Raw genomic sequence first — 23,643 nt, forward strand, 5'->3', positions numbered from 1 at the left:
TGGAAGGCAGACTGTTAGATCTGCATTTTGCTGGCTTCAACCATATTTTCAAATTGGAAAAAAGTAGTCAGTCTCAGGGGATTTCACCATGGGAAGTGAATCTGAGATTATTTCAGATGCTAACACTAATTGAAAAATGGTTTTCAGTGGCAGTGTAGCAGGGTCCTTCCTTCCCTCCTCACCAGCTGCACGTCCTGGAGTTCTTGTTCCACTTTCCTATGATAAAGCAGCTCCTTTTAACTAAGCTGTGGAGCAAGAACACCCACTGTGCTCTCCTCTGTCATTTGGGATCAGCCTGTAACAGTGCTGAGCAATTTCAAGTCCATTCAGCAGGAGGTGCAGATGAGCACTCAGCACAGTTGGTACAGAGCAGTAGAGTCTGTCCTCAGGAAACCTTTCCAACTACGGGGCACAGACAACACAGAATTGCTCCAGCCTAACACCATCTCAGTTATTCTTACTGAGCTTTAAAGTCGTGGATTCTGTCAGAAACCAGTAGCAGCACTATTCATAGCAGCTACATCTAGGTGAGGCATTTGCTTACATTTTGTGTTACATCAAGTGGTCTGGAAATGAGATCTGAAAGCTTTAGGGCAGTGTTACCCACCACGGATTTGTTACAAGGCTATTGTGTTCCAGTAAAACGAGGAAAAGCAGCAGTGCCTTAGAAAGGGCTGGCAAACAGACCCGTTAACAGTGCAAAAAGACAAAAGCTGCTCAAACACTTTGACAGCCTTTTTGCCTGTGCTGCTCTTTTCCTCCTCTCACAACCCCACCCTCAGCCCTGTGCTACCCCAAATAGAAGCTCACCTTGCAGGTACTCCATTAATGGAACACAGATCTTACTGTTTTTAGGATACTGTATTAGGTAATACGGGAGATTTCTATTCTCCTTTCAGGATTTCACTTGAAACCGTGTCCATACATCTTTTCTACAGCCACCTTCCCCTTCACAGGAGAACATACACGTAAAGGTTCAAATGACTTGCACTGTACCTCTTCTTTGGCAATACGCATGTTGTCAGTGACCTCTGAGAACACGGTGGGTTTTATAAACAGGCCTCTGTCTTCAATGGCAAGACCACCACACTCCAGCTTTGCCCCTTCTTTCTTCCCACTTTCAATCAGCTCCAGGATCTTATCAAACTGTTTTTGGTCAATCTGTCAAACACAAAAAGAAAGCAGGCAGTAGTGACTTCGTTATTAGTGCCAGTTCTTCATTATCCACAGCATGAAAAGATCCCTACTACTGGGATCACTTAGTGCAGTGCAATTCCACTGCATTCTGTTTTTAAAAACAGAATCATCTTTCAAGGACCTCACAGACCAGTAGCATCTTCTGGTTCTCTGAAGTTCTCATCACTTCATAAGCACAGAGGTCACGTGCTGGGAAGATGTGCAGGACCCCACAGCACTTCTGACCAGTTCGTGCTCAGCATGCAACATTGCACTGGAGGTATAGAATCACAAAATAGCATAGTCAGGTCTCAAACAAATGGATGTGGCTATGCCAAGATGCATAATTAAGCAATGCTACGCCTTATTACAGCAGGCTGCAGATGGTAAAATACTTATGAAGATGTTAAAAAACCATAAAACTAACACAAAAACCAACAAATCCATGGCGGTTAATTAAATACAAGACTCTGCCACTGGCTCATGGTTGCCTGGCAGCCTGGGAGGTTATTCTGAATGCCAGTTATCACCAAATGCTTGCACTGGTTCAGTGCTCCTCCCTAGACATCTGTTTTAATTTTGACAGGGCCAGTTGCCAGTTGGGACTGTTTACACGGAGCATTTCACATTTGACTCCTTCAGATTACAGACTATATCCTGTCCCTTGTTAATCCTGGCCACACGCAATCCAAGTTTTCATGCTTTTAGACAAATATCAAAGCTTCAGGAGGGTGTCCTCGGGGCACTTCTGGTACAGTGAAAACAGAACAGTACATCTCCTGTCACACAGATGTGCATATCACACGCACTGTGGACTGCTTGTACTGAGTGCCCACGTTCTTTCACGTGTTCAGGTGCTACCCAAGAAAACGCTGCATGGCACTGCATGAGGAAATTGTGCCCTGGTGTAGGACACAGGGTGTCACAGGCAGTTTGGCAGGTGTCATGCATATTGTCTATTTGTCTCGTTGCTTAGCTGCCAAATGTAAATAATTTGAAAATATCTGCAACTGCTTTCCATCCTGGCACGTCTGTGATCCAGACCAATCCAGTTCATCCACTTCACATCACAGAAAACAAAACAAGGATATTTATACAGCTGTAACTTGTTGCAAGGCAAACTATAGTTAGATTAAAAGACACTGGGGAAAGAAAACATTTGTAAAAATGACATGCAAGGGTGGAACTGTTTGTCATTGTAACTAGAGCTTGCAAAGCTTGTTTAAATTCTGTCCCATACTCTACTATTATTTATGGTTTCAGGATTGCCTTCTATTAAAAACACACGATCTGATAGAGCAAATTCTATTTTTTGTCCAACTCAATCAAAAGAAAAGACTTTTAAAGATTACCATCATGCTGAGAACCCCCAAATCTTTAAGCCTTTTTTCATTCAAGCCGCAACTGTGAGAAGCAGATTCTCTTTTCCCAAACCCAGTATTTGTAATCGTACAGAATAACCCCACAACTGCATTCAACAGACTGACTGACCCACGCCCTTTTCACTTACGTGTTCTACTTTCATGCTTTAATTCTAATATACACAATGTCTATGGTCTAAGAAAAGAATTCACTGTCTTAAAATTCATGTGATAGGGCTTGGGCTGAATAATTTCTGGCTAGCAAGTGCCACATAGAAGTTTGAGTGTTTATTGTCTTCCTGTAGACCATGCTTCACAGATCTCAGCATTTGAGGCTTTACAGCAGCAAAGCTAGTCTAGCCTCGTTCCAATTTAATCCCTGCTCTAGTCCACTAGGACCTTAGTCTTATAGGATGTACTCTGCTTTTCACAGTTTTGTAAATGCCCTGGTTAACCAGCTTGTCATCTGTACAGATTTACTTTATTATTTCCTATGACACAGTTCACAAGAATCCAGAGTTAAAAAGTGCCCTTGGTCAGTTGTTTGATGTTGGCATCTTACTCAAACAGTCCTGATCACCCCCCAGGTTTCTTATGGTGTCCTTTGAATCTCAGCCAGCCCACACAGTCAGACACACATGAGTTTTGGAGAAGTCACATCACAGGCATGCCTCATTTCTATTTAAGTTTAATACTGTTTAAATTTGATCAGAGAAGCGCAGTTTATAACAGCACAATCCAACACTGTAGCTGACACAGTATTTTCCCCACACCCATGTCACCAGCATCCATGCCAGTACAGTAATCCACATCAGGGAACTGATCTGAGTAAAGCGTTTCTTCCCCACTTCCAAAAAGGCTGCTTCAAACCTGAATCAGCCAGTTCCTCAATTTAACTTATAAGTACAGTACAATATAGGAAGGAGCAGCTGCAAACAGCACCAATTCTCCAGGACTAGCTTGCATCAACTTTAAGTTCTTGGATACTACTGCCTATCACCCTGGCTGCCCTGTGCCAGCCTGTCCCAGCAGCTCCTTAAAGTATGCTCAGCCACAGAGTGGTTTGCTTTCACTGAACACTAATTCAACATCGAGACTGCAGAAGATCTCCTGTTTCAAACAGTCTGAACTCTGCCTCAAAGTTCCTGGTCCTGTTGTCTGGCCAAAAGCACCCGGAGCTGGTGAAGGATCAAAAGGACCACGGGCTACCAACACTACAGCCTAAGGTCAGGCTTCAACTCCTCCACCTAGTTAGCATCTAAGCCAGTAATCATCTCAGAAAGAGGTCTATACAGCAGCTTCTGCAGAGTTTTGGTAACATTGCATAAGTTGCCCCGTAGAAGGAGAGTAAAACAATGACCTGGACCTGAGGCAGCTGAGCCCTAAGGTAGGGAGATGAAAAGAAAGATGTTTTCTTCTCCTGGTAACTCTTCCCTTCTCCATCAGTTTAAAATAATCCCCATCCTCCCAGCAGGTTACTGCATGTACAGAGAAGTCTGGAAACTTTACAGTTCAACAGTAGTTTGTGGGCAGGTGTGAATCTCTGCTGCTTTCAGAAATATTTTAAGCCCTTCTGACACTGTATTATTTTTCTTCTGCTTGAACTTCTGCGTGTTGCATCATAAAGGGGAGAGCAACCATATCTGCAGAGGAAGTGGTTGTTTCTTTACACCAGAGCCACATGAAAGCTTTAACAGTTTCCTTCCACTTTCATAACGCTTTCCCATCTTGGTCTTGAGAACTGCACGCAGAGAATTTCAAGTGTGTGCATATGGGATGATATCTCTGCTAGCTACAAGGGTAACAGGTAAGCTAGAAGGAGGAGAAGATACATGGACCATAGTTACAATCTGTACTTACTACTACCCTTAATTATAGCTCTGTATATAGCAGTGACAGCAGTGCTGTGCTCTGCCAGCCTGGCAAGCACCAAGGGCATAGATGAACTGAAATAAGCAGTCAATAACTGCTACCAAAAGCTGGTAAGTCTTAGGATGATGTTATATAAATCTAACAAGCCTAAAAGCTGAGAGCTCTTAGAGGAAGTTGAGAGCATGCTGAAACTGTTTGAGGATCAGCTCATCTCTCCTGAAGCAAGATCCAACATGGGATTATTTTCCCAAGAGTGCTAAGCAATTTGAAATCTCTTTCTAGACCAGTCGCAGGGAAAGATGCAGCCCCAGCACAACCCAGAGACGTACATCATTTTATACCCCTTTCAAAAGGGCACATATTTAAGTTCTCCCATGCACGGATCATGTGTGAATGGGCACAGAGATCCAGGCAAAGGGAGGCAGATGTTCCCAGTCATCCCTTCTCTGAGGGATCCCATACAGCATCAAAGAAGAAAATCTGTGTCATACTACAAGCAGGAGGCCTGGGCTATAGCTTTCTGGGACTCCCCCTTTATTTTTGGAAGCAAACAGTGGCCCTGCAGAAGATCTGACTCTAGGATCATCCTCCTCCAGAGCTCTTGACTTCAGCTGAAATTGCCTTGGAAGGAAGAAATAAGATGAAGGCTCTGGCAGCACTGACAAAACTGTTTGCAACATCAGCTTGGCATGGTTCTTCCTGCTAATTCAGCTGAAACTTCTCCAACGGATCAGAAGCAAGGCAGACGAGGAGATGGAAAGTGGGGACTCAGGAGTCTCTGGGTTTTAACTACTTGTCATCACCAGCATAGCCAAACACAGCCAAGTAGCTGAAATGGTTGTTTCTGCAGCTGCACCCATCTGTGTATCACTGTTCCTCACTGTAACACGCTTTGTATTACTGTACCAGGGAGGCAACCCCTTCCATAATACTGGATAAGAAGTGAATTAAATACATTTGTGTTTAAAAAATTACAACATCACATTTCAACGGTTTTGATTGATTCATATTTAAAATAGAGAGAAAAATAAAACCACAATACATTACTCACCCTTACAGGCTTCTGCTAGGACCATATTTTACATGGATAATATTTTCAGAAGGCAAATTAAACAAAAACAACCAGAAAACCAAATAACAACTGCTTTCAGGCACACAGTTACCTGGGGCCCTTGCTCAGTTCTGGCATCAAAGGGGTCTCCAACAAGTCTTTTCTTGGCATACTCCACGCTGCGCTTGACAAACTCTGGGTATATCTGCTCTTCCACAAACACTCGTGAGGCAGCTGTGCAGCACTGCCCTTGATTGAAGAACACACCTTGATGGGCACATTCCACTGCCAGGTCCACTGCAACACAGCCCAGGAGGGAGAAGCGTTAGCACACGCACAGCTTCAGCCAGTCAGTGTTCTCAGACCTGCTTTTCGTCCCATTTCTCTTTTGAAACACTTCTTAAAAAATGCTGACAATGATCCACACCCACTGAAGGCACTCACAGGGGCTCACAGGCCCTTAAAGCTCTCTTATTATTTCCACACCCTCTCCTGTCTTTTGCCTGAGACTAGTTTGCCACAGCCACAGATATCTTCTTCCATAAGAAGTCATTAAGGGCATTAACCAGTTTCTGTCCGCAGTGGGAATTCAAATGTGGATTCCTAAATACAATGCAAGTTCCCAAAGACTTATTTCAGCACTGATTGTTTAGAAAGCAATGTGTCCTTTTGTTGTACAGCCAGCTCAGACCCTCTCCTTGCAGTACTCACAGTTAGTAGGTGACACAAGTGTCTCTGACAATCTCCACTGCACTACACAGAAGAGTAGAGAGTATTTTTCCCAAGCCAAACAGAATTTTCAAATCATTTTGGTAGCCACAGTTTACACATCTTATAGTGTTCCTCATTAACCAAACATGTGAAATGAGTTGTACAGGCTCCCAGGATAGAGGTGGAAGCTGGATTAGATCAGGTCCTATGGAATTCTCCTATCATATGAATGCCTGGGGTGGGGTGTTATATTTTAGGAAACTGCTTTCCCCACCACTTTGCTCAGGCTATGCTGTACCACAAACCACAGAAGAGAAGGTACCACAACAGCAGATGTGCACCAACACAGGACTTGTCTGCAGCTACAGCCATCCCCAGGGAAAGCAATGAGGTCTCCTCATTTTTCATGGGAATGGCCCCCACGCTGGAGAAGAGCTCAAGTGCAGCACAAGGTCATCCTGCTCTTAAGCAGAGGTTTCCTCCAGCCTTTAGGGTAGAGGCAGCAGCAAACACCAGCCCTGCTAGCTGCCAAAGGACAGCAGAGGCAAACAGAGCACCGCGTTGTTTCTTACAGCAAACAAACACAGCAGCCAGTACTTACAGTCTGCATCTGCACACACAATGCAGGGGTTTTTTCCTCCAAGTTCTAACGTCACCCTTTTCAGGTTGCTTTTAGAAGCAGCTTCCTTGATCAGTTTTCCAACCTGCAGTATTGAGACAAAAAAAGGGCATGGGCAGTTTCCCCTAAGAGTCTTAAAATGTTTAAGTGTAAAGTGTGATGCCAAAAAAGGTCAAAGAGCCCAGCAGGCAGAAGTTAGTGCTAGCAGTCTCATACAGTTTGAGTTTCCTTCTGCTGTGATAAGCTGAGTCAAAACCAGCCCCAGAATGCCTGTTTTAGGCAGATCTGAAATGGTGGGCTACATGGGAGACCTACAGAAACTGCATTCTGAAGTTACCAGCTACCCACAGCTGCAGAATAAGGCATCTCCCACTCAACACAAACTAGTGAGCAGCACTGGCACTCCAAGGGGCTCTGAGGGTTATTTGTAAAGCGCTACTATTAAAAAATCAAGAATTCAACTTCTTCAGATAAAACTTTCCAGTGCAGTAATAAGAACTAACCTTTCCTCTCTATTACCACTTTCATGCCAGAAAGCTATGGAAAGATATAGACATTTTGGAGAGCCATTTTGAAAGGGACTCTAAGAATTGTTTAGTTTCAACTCTCCTGCTAGCACAGGGTTGCCACTCACTTAGATCAGGTTGCTCAGGGAAAAACCTGTGTCTTTCTGACTGTTTGGGCTGAGCTGCTCCACAGCGGACTCATATCCCTTCCAAGACAATATCTGACAACACCAGCAGATAAATTCTGACCAGCTTTGCTGTAGCACTCACTGCACAGCAGCCTGCTTAGCTAATCTGATGGAGGTTATCTGGCCAACTCCCCTGAAGAGAAGGATTTACTCTCATTTCACACTGTAATCCACATAACAAACCAAGGGTATTTCTCCCCAGTTCCCCAGAAAAAAAAACAAAAACAAACCAAAACCGCTCACATGAAGAGCATAAATCAAGTGTCAGCATAATTTAGTAATCTAATCTTGTTAGAGATAGTATGGATTAAAACACTTCAGGAGTTCCAGTTAATAAGCATTTTATTTTAGGTATGACTTTATTTTGCATCTGCTTTTCTTGTATCTTACCTTGGCATATAGCAATCAACTTTATTTCTGCCTAAAAATATTGTTGCCCTGCAACGCAGCTGTGAGCAAGGAAAGCACATGATGACATCAAACCAAGTGGTGTAGTTGGCACAGTAGAAGGGATGCCATTCAGAGAGACCTGGACAGGCTCAAAAAGTGGGCATGTGAAAATCCAAAGAGGTTGAACAAGACCAAGTACAAGAAACTGCACTTTAGTCAATGCAGTCCCAGATAGCAGTAGAGACCGGGAGAACAACCCAGTGAGCACAACCCAGCAGAGAAGGACTGGGGAGGCATCCTGGTGGACAAAAAGCTGGACATGAGCCAGTAACGTGAGCTTGCAGCCCAGAAAGCCAACAGTATCCAGGGCTATATCAGCAGAGGGGTGGCCAGCAGGGAGAGGGAAGAGATTGTCCCCCTCTACTCTGTCCTTGTAAGGCCCCATCTGAAGTACTGCATCCAAGCCTGAGGCACCCCGTACAGGAATGGTGTGGAGCTGTTGCAGAAGGTCCAGAGGAAGGCCACTAAGATGATCAAAGGGCTGAAGTAGCTCTCGTATGAAGAAAGGCTAGGAGCTGGGCTTGTTTAGCTTGGAGAAGAGAAGACTCAGTGAGAGGAAATGTCACTGTGGCCTTCCAGTACTTGAAGGGAGCTTAGAAGCAGGATGGGGAACCAACTTTTTTTTTTTTTACACTGATAGTGATAGGACAAGGAGGAAATGGATTTAAACTAGAAAACGGGAGACTTAAGTGAGCCATTTCAATGAAATTTTTTTGCTCTGAGGGAAGCAAGGCACTGAACAGGCTGTACAGAGAGGCCATGGATGTGCCACCCCTGGAAGCATTCAAGGTTGGATGGGATACTGAGCAGCCTGATCTAGTGGTTGGCAACCCTGTCCACGGCAGGACGGTTGGAACTAAATGTCCTTTACTGACCCCACCCACCTAAACCATTCTGTGTTTCCATGAGGCAGCTAGCTGGCAATTCTAATTCTAATTCTCATGGTTTGCCCTCATAACTCAAGTTGGAGTCCTGAATGTAGAAGTACAGATCAGTTCTAATCACTTAGCAGCCTAACCGTAGAGACAGAAGTGATACATCATGCTGCAGATGAACATAGCTACGCAAGAAGTGTTACTACAAGCTAGCTGGCCAAGGAGGAGCAAGTCAAACTGAGGGAAAGAAAGAAATCTAGATGGGAAAACTCTCATGGAGTCTAGTCTGTCATCAGCATTTTCAGGCTGGCACTGAGCCCAAGCTGGGGCTTAAAAACTAAGTCAAAATGTATTTTGAATTAGCTTTACTTCCTGGCTCAGAAACAGTAGCATTATGCTGCAAACACTGCAGAGGTGCAGCTGAACTCACAGATGGGTGGAGGGGGAAGAAAATGCTTCTAAATCACACACACATTAGCAAAGAATCCATCTCCCTTGGTGCTTCCTGCACACCCATGGATTAGAAAGACAAGCACAGCATCTATAGGAGCTTTTTGCCCATAGGCTCCAGCAGCTGAGGTTTTCCTTATGTCCCTAATCCACTGGATACTCCTTTTTCATTAAAAAACCAAACAGATTCATGTGGGCTGGAAAAGTCTATGAGCTCTATTGTTTTCCCACAGCCAGCATCTAATCTGGGCTAAAAGCTTATGATCTAGGATTTGGAGAGAAGTGTGTATCTGGATAAGCTCTGAGATTAGGCCAACTATCAAGAGAGTAAGAGCTCACTGTGAACTTTTACTTTATTGAGTTCACATTTGTTCCCATTATTTTTTTATACAGAAACAGAGGCTTAACACACACCCTCTTTTGGGTTAAGTTAAGCAGTTAGTATGTACACAAAGCCACTAGATGGTACTGTTGTTAAATGCAATAGCTTTTGAATGTTTAGTGATTTACCTTTATTGACCAAGAATTCCATTCAAGGTAATTAGCAATAATTAAGTAACTTGATTACACTCTGCAATTATGAGTATAGGCATTAGAATGCACAAAGTCATCAAAAGATCATAAAAATAATATTATTCAAGGAAATAAAAGCAAAGAGACTACGTTTGCCTTAACTGAACCTATTGGTGTTAGCGTTTCCATTCTTAGCACGCTGCCCCTTCTTCAGGGTTTGTGCATAAACACTGCAAGAAAAATCTAGAATAGTGAGTGGAAAAAAAACAGTCACATTTATAAGCATGCTTTTGTTTGAGAAATTGCAGCAGCAATTACTAGAGACAAATTCATGTGCGTGTCACAGCTGTATCTCAGTTCTATAGACCAGGCCAAGCCATGCATTCCATTCCCCTACACAGATGAGGATGGCTGTAGGTGTCTGATATTGCAGAGGCCTCACTGCCACCCCCCTCCTATGCAAGGCAGCTATTGCTGCTTACAGGAAAAACAACAAATAGAAAGGTGCTACACTGTGCAGGTCTCAAAAGACACTCAAATGTTAATCCCATCTGCATCACTGGAGGAAGCTGTAGGCACAGGGCCATGTTTTCATTTGAGCCCTAGCTCAGAGTTAACTAAAGCCAAGGAAGAATTCTTCAGGGCTCTGAGTGACATATTTTCCAGTTACACACATATGCAGGGCAGGATTAGCAAGCAAACTTGCCCAGAAGCTCCATCAGGTCAATGACATGACATTAAGTAACTGCCAGTTACTCCTGTAGACTGTCTTACCTTGTGTCAGAACATCTATTACAGATCTTATAGATATGTGGCAGTTTGGCAAAACCCCAGTTTATAGGGGTGGGATTGTCACAAGCACAGGAACTGGTAGTAAAAAGAGATGGACCTGACCTAGACAAATCTTGAGCACTTCTGAGAAATCCTGTCTCACAGAGCACGATGGAAAATAATGTTGGAAATAACTGATATTTCATTGGTATTATCTATTATGAATTGCTGCCTTAGAAGCGAATACAAAGAGGCACAGTAGGTGTTTTATAAGGAATCCATCACCTACCTTTGTCGATCCAGTAAAAGCAATTTTATCAATGCTCTGATGGGTAGAGATGGCTGCTCCAGCTGTGGGGCCATAGCCTGGCACAATGTTCACCACACCTGGAGGGAAACCCACCTAAAATAGAGGTTAAATACAGCTTTGTAGAGAGGGATTTAAGGGATTTTGAACACTCAGAAGTCTCTCTGCACTCTTGAGAGCTGCAGTTCAGTTCCCAGGATGCTTGAATTACTTGCCCTGTATTCTTATGGATGAGGACCAACCCTAAAAACAATCACAGTAATTTCTACAGCATTTCCCTTGCAAACATTTCTATAGCCTTTCTAGGAAGGCTGTGCAAAACTCCTTTATCTATGTAGCCTCATAGAAGATAAGTGAGCAAAACATCTTAGCCTTTAATAATGAACAGCACCACCTGAATTTACTAATCTCGCCGAAATCAGGTTAAGGGCACAAACATATATTTCCCTATTAACATACAAGAAACAGATATGCAAAAAAAAAAAAAAAAGTCTTTAACATGTCTAGTGAATGATAAAGTACTTCAAAGCATATGTAGAACTTAAGAACTGCAAGCTGCAGACAAGGAGCCCAAACTACATACATCAGTATTTTCCAGACTTTCCAGTAACACGGCTGTGTGCTATCAGCTGGAATAGATATGGGTGAAAATAACAGCCATGCCTAGGAAATGCCAAGGCTCAGTAAGAATTCTTGGAGGAGTCCCAATGTCAAACCGAACAAGAGCAAGTCTTTTGGCCAAACTTGGCCCCCAGGTACTTCTTTGCAGATGGAGCCAAGGGGTAAATGAATGAAAGTTTGTTTTGAACAAAGGTTGACATTTGTGGTTTTTCAGGGGCCAGAGGAATTAAGAAGTCAGTAAAACCTCACTAGATGATGGGCCTAATAAAACAGGAATACAAGAGCAGATGGTAACAGACGTATGCCAGTTTCCACCACATTTACAACTGCGATTATCCAAATAGTAATTTTGCCAAAAGAGACAAATGGTAAAACTTCAGATGAAATTCTAGCACAAGGAGAAGTGTGGGACTTACTGGTCTGTTCTTTACTTCCTGAAATAATAGTTTCAAGGATTAAGTTCTTCTAAGTTAGCCCTTCCCTACCACTGATTGCAGAGGCAGTTTTCCCTGCATTTGCTAACAGGGGAATGGCAGAATATTAAACATCTGCTTCTTTCCTTTTGCCCTTTCCACACAAAATCTCAGTACATGAAGCTGTTCCTTCCTAATACAGAAAACTGAAATAATTGTTTATGTACTACCTCACCAAAAAAAACTGCTTTAGTAAGATTTTTTTGTTTGTTTCTGTGTAAATCAGGGCAATCTGACTCTACTATGCATGTGATAATAATAAGTGACAGTTCAATAGAGTTTGCATTTTGGCTAATGAGTTTTCAAAAAGAAATATTGAATGTCAAACTGTGCAAGTAATGGTGTTTGGAGTCAGCAGCAAAGCCACAAGGAAGTAAAAATTGGTTCAGGTCTCCCTGAGCTAAATTTTTTTCCTGTTTTTCTGCAAAAATGAAAGCCAAAATATTTTGGCTGGCCTCATATTATTTCTTTCAACCAAACACGTAGCTTTGCTTGTATACCAAAAATCACCTGCATCCTTTTAAAGATTAAAAAAAGTTGAACTTGTTCTTCTAAAAACCCTCAAGAAGTCTAGCTGGTTTTGGGTGGAGAAAGGGACACCTTCAAATCAAATTATTCTGCCCTAATTGTACTTCTGCATTGAAGCACAATTGCAAGAAATGGACAGCTTGGACTTTAGCTCAAAATATTAATCTTACCAGAACAGAGCTGCTTTTTGTGGGGAAATGCTATACAAGTGTTCAAAGAGCTGTATGTCAGAACGACATGCAAAAGATCAGTGGCAGGACTACTAGAAGTAATGACAACTGCACCCTATGCTCACTAAACTTGTGAAATCTTATCAAGTCAATGAGCTGCAGGAGACACTTAAGTGGAAGTGCTTTTACACTTCCTTTGCAGGCAAAGAAGCCCTTTGTGTCAATTACTAACATTTCATCTATCCAAGAGCAGACAGATTCATCATTAGACTGATCCTAACAAATGGATTTTTCCAGCTGAGAGGCAAAAACATACCTCCAAACCTTTTAGTTTTCATTCACAGTTAGTCATGTAATTAACTGTAGGAGGCTGAGGATGTATTAACCAGTCCTGGAAGGTACTGTGCACCTCCCACCATATCTGTAACTAGATCTGAGGGCACTTTGGATCCTACCTGACAACACCTAGACAACACTCTGAGATCTCAGCTTATTATCCTTCCTCTGCATCTATATAGGAGTTGGCCTTAAAGAAGAATTTAGCTACATCTGGTCTTTAAGCCACGGAAATATGAAGAATTGTTTCTTATGGCAATCACTGTCTTTTTTGAATTATCTCACTTAAAAACTCACTGTTGTCTATCATATTCCTTTTTGTCCCATTGCCTAATAAAACTGAGCTTTAACTTTTTTGCTCATTTGGGAAAGTAAAAGACAAGGAAGAAAAATAAAAGCATCAGCAGCTTCCTAAAGAAGGAGGAAAGCCTACAAGTTCTGTGCTCTGTTACCTGTCATCCAGCCCCTGCCAGTCAGGAAGGCCTTTGGGAAGAGGCAGAATACAGGTCATTCTCACACCTCATCATATACTTCACAACTTTCAAACCTACTCAGACAATTCAAACTCTTACGGTCTTAGAAGAAAAGTACCTAGGTGTGTTATTCAGGTTTCCTTACCTCCTTAATCAGCGAGCCAATGTACAGTGATGTTAGAGGAGTTTGTTCAGCTGGCTTAATAACCAAAGTGTTTCCACAGCACAGCGCCGGTGCCATCTTCCAAACCAGCATCAGCAATGGGAAGTTCCACTGCAAGAACACAAGGTCATTTGGATCAGCCACCTACTCACTTCCACACAGCGCTTCTCCCACCTTCAGACAGCTCAGGGAGAAACCAGCAACTGGGAGCACAGCCATAAAGAAAAGTGTGTGTTTACAACACTGCATTTTCTTGGTCCTCAGAGCATATCTTCCTGTACCACACTGAGATCCCAAATACTGTTGGCAGTGCTCAAGTTAACTCTAATTCGAACAAATCTTTGCAACCTCATTGCTCACAGAAGTCTGATCACACTTTAAAATTTTGTCTGTTCACAGAAACCATGGTGAAGGTAGTGTTCTGATGCATCACTTTCGTACAGAGTCCTTATATGGGAGAACTGAAGCTGCTCATTGAAAGAAATTCAGTTTTCTGTATTAGCTAATCCCTGAGGAGTTAGGAGTTGCACAGTATCATTCATTTCTGGGTTTATAATTAGAAAGCTTCAGTGGATTGTTCAGTCATGAAAGTCCAGGGCAGCTCTTAGTCTCCCTCCATTCTGTAAAATGCTCCTTTCCAATTAGTTTTCTTATTTGGAACCAGGAACAAGTCCACATCAGCTTCCTCTGTGCTAATCTGTCTCATGGTCATGTGTATTTGTAGATTTTGGAGCCTAAGCAAGAAGTGGAAAAATCTAGCTCACACTGAATCTCAGTAAAGGTCATTTGGCAACAGAAAGGATTTCTTCATTAAAAATAATTAAGGCTGCTTTAGGGATGATGGAAGTGGGCCAACAATAAGGGGACTTCTTGTCAAGTCTCAAGCCGTGGGCCCTCAGCTAGCAAGAAGGAAGCTAAGCATGTTAGGAATCCACAAATTCACACTCACAATAAGTTAACAGTTTAGATTTTAAGAGGTGAGTTCTGTTGTAACCCAGAGATAAAGTGGAACTTCAGTCGATTTGCTGCTCTTCAGCTTTTCTCTCCCCATCTTCCAGACCTGTCTCATTTCAGAGATTTCTCCAATGGCCACATTCTATGATTTACCCATTTGTCTTTTTCTCCTAAACCTTCTGAAGGCCTGAATTCTCATCTTTGGCCACCTGCACCTTCACTACTTTTCTACACTTTCAGAGCACAATGTAACTCCACTGAGACCTTTCTATTGCAGAATGGCTGGTGAGAATAACAGAAACAGATATGAAGGCTGCCTAACAATATCACCCTGGGATAAAGTTCAGTCATATGATGCACCTTCCAAAAAGTGCCCCTCACTAAGAGGGTTGTTTAAGTATATTCAAGCCACAGTAAAAAGGGAGGATTGTTAATTGGCCTAGGGAGACATGCAGAACAGTGACAAATCCTTTTATATCAGGTTGGAGTAATCACATCCACTGACTGATCGTGTTAGAGATCAAAACTGGAAAAAAAATTGAAGAGGATTTGTTCTAAGTAAACTGGAGACAGATGTGGCTTTGTTGACCCCAATCATGCTTTTTGCAAACAGTGTTGAACTTGAGACAAATCTGGTCTTATTATTGTATTTATTGCTAGTGTAAGGCCCACCTGAAACAGTACAAGTCCCACTATTTTCCTTTCAGTGGCCCTCCGAAGCACCCTACATGCAGGCTTTTAAAATGATCAATTCCAAAAGTGCCAAAGGTGGCTGAAGTATAGCAGTGAAATATCTTTTAATTGATGATCAATTATGATTATAACACTAATGATCACTGTTGATATTCCTAATGTTTTGATACTGCATCACAAATTCTAGCTGCAAAGCTAGACACTTTGCTTATTCGAACAGAAAAGCCATGCAGGTGTCATTAAGCCAAATGCCTGATAAATAGTAACAACTGTTTCCCAATTTGCCTAACACTCATAGGGCAAAATAGACTTTACCATCTTATCACCAGGTTTACAAGCTCAGTCCAGCTAAAGGAAAAGGTAGAATTTCTCCAGATGTCTTTGGGAATTGGTCCAGACCTGGTATCTGCAGGGTCCAGAAAATCCCAAACCACATATGCATTTTATCCCATCTCCCTTATAACCTGATCCCATGGGTCAAAATATTCCATGGACTCCACTGATCCAAGTATCCAAAGAATCTTGGCACACCACCACTTGCTTCATGGCCTGTAGGATACCATGTTCAAAGCATTTTACAACCAGACGGGAATGAACTATGTCTCCCATAGAGCTGTAAAGTCTTTCTGGTTGTCTGTTTAAACAAAGCAAGCAGCACATACTAAAACTGGAGGTATTTCAAGAACCAGCCACACCGTCCCCTAAGCAGAAAGCTCAAGGAAAAACTGCATTCAGTGAGATTTGATCACAGAAAGCTCAGAGAACAGCCAGGAGTTATTAATAATGGATATGTTCTGAAACTCCAAACTATGCATCAGCTCTAGGCAGCAAGAAGCGAGTACATGTAATGACAAGATGGTTGTCCTAGCAGTGCAAGAGTCAGAGAGCTCTGACTGCTCTCTGGTGACTGCTGTCATCCTTAGAGAGGAACAGAGCAACTGATTAGAAGACCCACCCTTCCACTGCAGAGGATTTTGCACTGCCAAGAGCAATTGGCATGGGGGTAAAACAAGAAACTACATCAAGCAACTGAAATGGGAGTTCACTGCAGAACAGCTGCACTTAACTAGGAATCAAATGGCTGCAGTACAAGATAGGGAAATGCACATACACTTCCTCCATTTCCAAGGGCACCATTGCTGTTACTTACTGGAGTTATAGCTCCACAAACACCCATCGGTTCATGCCTGGTGAAACAGACAAAGTTTTCATCTGCAAAACAAAAGAATAAAGGAAAAAGAAAACACAGTAAAAATCTTTGCTTCTACAGGAACAGTTAAGATGACTGCAAACAGAGAGGTTGGAGACAGATCCAAAACCACATTAGACAAAGAATCCTCTCTCTGCTGATCTTAAAACACACCTCCAGGTGACCTCAAGTGGAGGAGGATCCGTTTCAGAATAGGTCCAAGGGTGCACTGTGACTGCTCTAGGTCTGTAGTCTAGAAGATCTTTTGAAAGAACTCAACTATTAGAACATTTGACAGTGCCCTTCCATTATTCTCCCAGAGATCTATCCAGGCATTTATAGTCCTCATTTGAGTTTGAATCTCAGAAGATACCACTTAAAATCCACCCTGAGACAGAAAATAAATGCCTTCCATTGCAGGTTTTCAGAAGCAGATCTTTCCATGCCTGTCACTTGTCCAATCAAGCCTGATCCTTTTCCAGTCCTGATTTTGGGTGTGAAGAAACTTACCCACAGGGATAGTCCTGCCCTGGATTTTATCAGCCCATCCAGCATAATATCGGAGTGTCTTTATACAACCTTCCAGATCAATGAAATAAGCCTGCAGAAAAGGTTTTCCTGTGTCCATTGTTTCCAAAGTCTGGAAAAAAAAAAAAAAAAAAAAAAAAAGAAAAACCAACAAATTATGTGCATTGTCAAACACATCCATAGCTTTTTCTTAAAAACAAAAATATCTTTCAGAAAAACACTCTCAATTTTCTTGTGTTTTGTGCTGCGGAGACAGTTTCCTTCCCTCACTTTAAAGGAAGATCTAGTTAGTACAAGTCAGGTAGAATAGAGGCAGCTGGACCCACTAACACTGATACAGGCACAAGTTGCTTTGCTCAATCACTGCAATGAATGCACACTTTCTGTAAGAGCCCAGGAGGTGGCTGTGGGTGGGATACAGGGCTGTGGTCTGGAGCACCAATCTGAAGGAACGCAAGTCCCTTGACTTCACTGTATCTGACCTTCTGACACAGATGTTCTGGACTCCAGATGGTGCCACTAAAATCAGCCTGACCCACTTTCCTTTTATTTTTCTGCTTCATTGTCCTAAAAGCAACCTCCAAAATGCCTCTTTTATCCACAGGATGATAGAAAACACATTTTTTTTCTTTAAACAGTGTTCTAATAAAGTAACATTTGGGCTCAGATCTCTGCTTAGACAACTGCAAGGGAGAAGTTATTTCACTGAAGCTGCACCGACATTGAGCAGCTTTAAACGAAGACCAGTCTCAGACTGCACCCTTCTCACTGTTCTGAACATTAGCTAAGTGAATACTTTGTTCTGCTCAGGTCATTAAAAGGGATATTGGTGAAAAAAGCCAGCACATCCATAAAGGAAGCAATATCCCTTGGTAGATTGAAACATCTTTGTTTACAAATGAAGTCATACCCTGTCATATTCCACAGACATTAGGGTCTAAACAGACATTCCCCTTGGAATGACTAGGATTGTTATCCACTCTGAATGTCTGCTAAAACAACTGATTTTTTAAGTGATTACTTAACATGCAACCAAAGCAGCTAGGGCTGGTTTTTCTTCAGAGAAAGTAGCAATGCCAAGAAAGTCATCCCAGATTAGAAGGACAACAGAAAGCTTGAAATTAGTGCCCTAGTTTATGGAAAAGGGGGCTGCTTTAAATTTGCATTAAAAAAAAAAAAAAAAAAAAAAAAGGCAGAAAATAAACAGAGCACATTTGCACACACTTATTTCTCCCCCTTCTTATTTGTTGGCCAGAATTGCCTTCAAACCTGGAGTTTGTGAGCCTGTTCTACAGAACTTGGAGGACATCACAGGGTTCACAGAGAACATACTGGGGGAAGAGACCTAGCTTGAAACAGTCAAGCAAGTGCAGACTTCTAAATACACCCCACACACCATGCTCTCTCAGTGGGGCATCAGCTTAGGAACTCTTGCATACAACAGCACTGAGCAACACGGAATGCATTACTCCTGAAGAAGTGCAGAGTAAGAGTGCTGAGTTGAGCTAGTGAAGTACAGATAGCAGCTCTAAGCTGAGAGCTACTAGGAATTGTAGGCACTATTTGTACAAATGTGCAAGTCCAACATAAAAGCTTCTTATCAGCTGCAGAACATCTTAGCCAAGGTCCTACTCCCCTTGTTTTGCACCAAAAGGATTCTTCTAGGACAGGATAGGAAATCATTAGCAGTAGCTCTTGAGTGCAGAAGTCCAAGTTAACACAGCCTCACAGCTATCAAGAGATTTTCTTGAGCCAGTACATTCAGTGGAAAAGTAGCAGATCCCACTTACACACATTCTAAACTTTGGATGACATCCAACAAGAGTCTCTTCCCAGCCCCCTATTTTTGGGGAAGAAATTTGAAGAAAAAAAGTCAAATTGGCCTTGCATTTTTGTAATAAGGACCGAGGCAGATTTGGTTGGTTGTGCATTTTTTCCTTCCTTTGTAGTTTATAGGCTTTTTCTTGTTGTTGTCTCAAATATGTACATACTACCTTAGCTAGGAGATGCAAGAGCATTGATAAACTTAAAGCAATAAATATGTTTCTTGGTTTTAAAAATAAAAGTAATTGTAATACCTGCAATCAATTCAATAACCAGCCAAGGTCTTGAATAAGAACTCCAGTATAGATAACTAACAGTCATTGTCTATGATCCCCAGAATCATCCTGCAGAACAGTGAAGATCAGCTATGACTTCTGCCTAGATTCTTCTACCCTTCATGTGGGAAGAGAGAAGGAGGGCTGGGAGGGAAGAGTGCATCCAGTTCCAAAGAACATACGCAGTTAGTGCCAGAGCTCAGCAAAGAAATTTGGTCCTGTATCACTGTTATTTGTTTCTCTGTGTGGGAGGCACTGTTGTTTATCTCAGACTTAAAGGGCAGGCACAAATGTCTTACTTCCATTGGAAAGAGGAACAGGAGCTAGGTCAGGACTGAATTACGGTTCTTCTTTGGAGGAACTGAAATCCATAGTACAGGACTGCAGTAACAAAGCTCAAGCTAACACAAGGATGGGTTAATCCAGGAAGGTTTTATAAACATCACTACACGTACTGAAGCCCACTGACACTGAAAAAGCTATCAGGCATTCCCTACAGCCTAAGGCAATGAGCACAGGAAAAAGAAGAGCTAGAAGATGGGACCTTTCTGCAGGATTCCCTCCTCCTTAAGTGCCCTTAAGAGGAAGTAGTGCGACAGGAGATGGATGCAGCAAAATGTTAAAGATGAAGCTGAATTATCAGCCAACAGCTCATCACAATACTTACTCCAGTAAGTCCAGTATCCAATCACAATACTTACTGCCAGGATGACTCTGTCTCGCTCTAGAAGATCAGCCAGCTTGTGTAGGAGCTGTCCTCTGCTTAAGGCATCCATCTGTCTCCACTGAGACCCCCTCTGGAATGCTGCCTTTGCTGCTTCCACAGCATTATCCACATCAGGCTAGAGCAGTGACATACATAAGAAAAGGTTAGGTTACAAGGAAGATGTTGGACAAAGGCAGAGACCCCAGCAAGCTGCTTCCTAGATGCTGTTGTGGTGGCTAAAACCAAATCTTCTGAGAAGATCACCTCCATTTTACTCTTGGATATATAACCAAGCCTGCAAGCCATTTTGGGCTTGGTCTGGGCTGATAAACAACCTAAAAGTCAAAGTATCAGCAGGGCTTTTGAAGAGCAATTTTATGCAACTTGTTTGTTTATAAAATAATCCAGAATGATACAGGATGTAAGATTGCACTTCAAGATTCTTTTTTTACCAGATGTAAGGGTTTTTGTTGTCTAGTGCTCTGACAGTCATTTCACCTACCTGGACTTAGTGCCACTCTCTCTTTGGTACTGCATGCAGGACCAAATCTAACTCTGTTTTTGTAAGCTGCTACTTAGGAGGGCAACAAATTCCATCACTTCTCATTAACCCCAGCAAAGTTTCCTGTGATGCTCTGGCCACAGTAGGGCCCTGACTCCTCCTTTCTCCCCTCCACTAACATACAACAACTAAAAAATGCAATGGCAAGGGCAACCTCCTGACTCAATGAAGCCAATGGAACACTGCCATCAACATCCATGAGGCCAAGACTGTACCCCCAAGCATACACAGAGCACCATTCATTCTGTCTTTGATCAGATTCCTGCTCTGTGTAATGTCTGCTGCGGCCCATACTTCACTGCATCCTTCAGCTTATGGAGAAGTCCTTGCACTTCACCACAATACGTGGTGAAAGTGGGTGGACTTCAGGCCTTGATTGCTCCTCAGAGCTCTTCACCAGCTGCTCTCATAGATCTTCTCTCAAGGCTTGTCTATTCAGACTTGATCACACTAGATTCAGCTACTGTGCACAGACCCAGCAAGGATTGGCTGCTCTCCCACCACAAGAAAGCCTGTTTTGCTCAACCAAGAAAAGTGTTATGGGGAGATACACTTGGCTTACAGCAAGTCATTGTCCACTGAAGTAGCACCTTAAACTAAATTTGGCTCTTTCTTCACAAGATTGCACAGTTTTGAAGTTTTCCTGGCAGTGTATGTCAGAGTACTACACCCTTGTAGAAGAGCACTGATGGGGAGACAATTGCAAGAGACCTGAGTTGCTACAGGAGGTAAAGAGTGACTCTGGTCAAGCAAGCATGGCTATGAAGCAGAGGTAGCAAGCAGCCACCATATGCAGGCAGGCACATCCTGCCTGGTGCCTGTCCCCACAGGCAGAACAGGGCTTCAGAATGGTTTGCTTCTGTGCACTTAATCTGGAATGCCACAGAAGCCAAGAGGCATCACCAGTTACTGTACACTAACACGTTCCTCATCCTTCCTGCTCAAATGAGGGCTTAAGCTAAAATAAGACAACATAAGACACAAAGCAGACCAAAAAAAAAAAAAAAAATAGGAGAATGTGTCAGGTTTAAAGCAGCAACAAATCACCTCCTGAGATCAGGCTGGGAGCATCAAGACCTCATGGCCTTGCTACCACTCTGGCACTTGCAGCACTAAGAATAAGATGGCTGCATGTGCAAAGGACTACAGTCTCCACTCTAAGCAAAGGAGCACCCAAGCCCTGCTACAGCTCCTGTAAGTGGTAGTGGTGGTCTGGTGAAGCCCAAAATGTCTCAGCAAAGCTGTCTCTCATTTTGATTGCAAGCTAGAGATACTGTCTGGAGCCTCTTCCCCCTAAAATCATTTGTACTGGGGTGGAAAAAAAAAAAAAAACAAGCAAACAAAACCATAAAAGCAATGGCCTTTGTTCATTTCCTGCAGAGTCTACTACCTGACATGCTTGTATCTTTAGAGGCACAGCAAAGGGTGTATCTTAACAGATAGAAGCACCATGGTGATACCATCCAAAAGCCCTGGGGTGAATATTTACTGAAACTGTATTCATTCTCATCCCCTTTTCTTGGATTCGCAGGGCACGCACAGCAGCTCAGAGAGCACAGTCAATATTACAAACAAAAGCTTCCCCAAAACACCCTCAGGGGTAGCACCACCAAGTGAGACCTTGTGAGCTCACACAGTTTCTATAGGCCTGAGAGACCAGCAAAAACAAGGAAGTCCTTCAGGAAGGCTGAAATGCTGCTCTTAATCCATCCTGTTATGACTAGACATTAGGGGAGTCTGAATGGTGTGCTCATTACAAGCATGTTGCAATAGGTAGGCACAATGCGTGACAAAGACAGACTTCTAACTGTCAGAGTGCCAAGGACACCCTGCAGCACACAAAACCACAAAGAGGTCCATGCAACCTGGTGCTCAGTTTTGATCTATACAGATTTATTATTACATCAAAAAGCTTTACTAAGAGAACACTGAAGTTGCAAAGTCAAGCAATGCAGGATTGGGAAATGCCAGCAAACCTTCATACCCACCCTGGATGTTTTCATTATGATACAAGCCCCAGTTACACAACCGCATGCCATTTTCCCCTGAACAAACTCATGATTTCTTTGTTCTAAGCCATGTCCTCCACCTTCCTTCTCTACCTCAAATTCTGCTCACCACTGCTCCATTTCTATGGAGTCCCTTCTTCCTCTCTCCTGCCTCAGCACCTGGCAGACCATCACTCCAGTGAATGGTGAATAGGGAGAATATCTGCAGAAAAAGCCTTGCTCTGCTTCAGGCTCAGTGCAGACAATATGGCTTTGATCCAGATAGTAAGGAGACATACTGGGGATGGAGCACACTCCACGCTGACTATCTTACCTGAACTTCATGGGAGAATCCCCACTGTGCACATCCTCAGAAAGGCACTTTTCCAACACAGGCAGGAGCGTGCCCAATTACAAGACATTCACAGCTGAGCCACTCTCCAGCTAGCCCCCTGCAGTCTATGCTTCTCACTGCTCTAACTTTAGAACCAAAATTGCAATCAGCTACAAAGAGCAACTTAAAAGTCTGTAGTGTCCCAAACCATTATCTATGGTATTGTGAGCTTGCTGTGTGGAATAATGCTTCTGCAGCCTCTTACCTCAGCCCACATCCATAGTCTGAAGGTGGGCAAGATGCCTGTGAACAAAACATGCTCATAACCCTCTAAAGATACACTACCAAAGAGCAAATTGCCCAGAAGTGATCACGACAGATGATCCATAACACCCATCCTGCTCAGTGCCAGCCATGCACCTTTGCCAGGCAGCTAGGTGGCAACTCCTTTAAGAATGGAGTTCCTTTCTCCCATCCTTGCCAGACATTAGAAATCTACTAGAAGAGCTTATCTTCAAGTGTTACCAATAGGACTAGAGATATGATAACAGCTAATGTATTTTTTTTTCCTTGATACAGTAACACAGCAAGGGACAGTAAAAGTTCCAGGGCTGCACCACTTCTAAGGGTCAAAAACCTAATGAAGAAAGTTATCCCTTTTTGATTGTAGCTGGAGAACACTTGAGACACTAAGCCATTACTCTGGAGGCAGGAAGTCTCCAGGTATTCAGTAAAATCATTCGCTGCTTTATATTGTTATTGCTCTTTTTTTTTTTTTTTTTTTTTTAATGCTTCTTTTTCCACCTGAAACTTCCCTTTATTCCCCAACTATTCACCAAGAGAAATTGCGTCTTGAATCTTGTGACTCAAGTCTAAAACAAAACCTTTACACCTAGACTTCTAGGCCAAGTTTCAGCACCAGACTTGTTTGTCACCACTGAGACATCAGCTGCCAAATTCCCACCTCTCACAAGCA

General features: G+C 42.7%; 1 protein-coding gene across 2 annotated transcripts in view; it reads right to left on the reverse strand.

Annotated features, from left to right (window-relative positions):
* The window catches only part of ALDH1A3 (aldehyde dehydrogenase 1 family member A3), a gene marked incomplete at both ends in the record, with an annotated part of 32,319 nt that overhangs the window by 3,181 nt on the left and 5,495 nt on the right, over positions 1 to 23,643 (reverse strand). Inside the window, 8 exons of one of the 2 annotated variants that reach the window (XM_079540971.1) lie at positions 997 to 1,161; positions 5,573 to 5,757; positions 6,773 to 6,875; positions 10,833 to 10,946; positions 13,597 to 13,725; positions 16,412 to 16,473; positions 16,961 to 17,090; positions 19,779 to 19,919. In XM_079540971.1, the coding sequence (XP_079397097.1) occupies positions 997 to 1,161; positions 5,573 to 5,757; positions 6,773 to 6,875; positions 10,833 to 10,946; positions 13,597 to 13,725; positions 16,412 to 16,473; positions 16,961 to 17,090; positions 19,779 to 19,919 (1,029 nt within the window). The remainder of the gene's footprint in view (positions 1 to 996; positions 1,162 to 5,572; positions 5,758 to 6,772; positions 6,876 to 10,832; positions 10,947 to 13,596; positions 13,726 to 16,411; positions 16,474 to 16,960; positions 17,091 to 19,778; positions 19,920 to 23,643) is intronic. The other variant, XM_079540972.1, reaches the window with a different exon arrangement.

This window comes from Tetrao urogallus (assembly GCF_951394365.1).
Source record: "Tetrao urogallus genome assembly, chromosome: 11".
Classification (NCBI taxonomy): Eukaryota; Metazoa; Chordata; class Aves; order Galliformes; family Phasianidae; genus Tetrao; species Tetrao urogallus.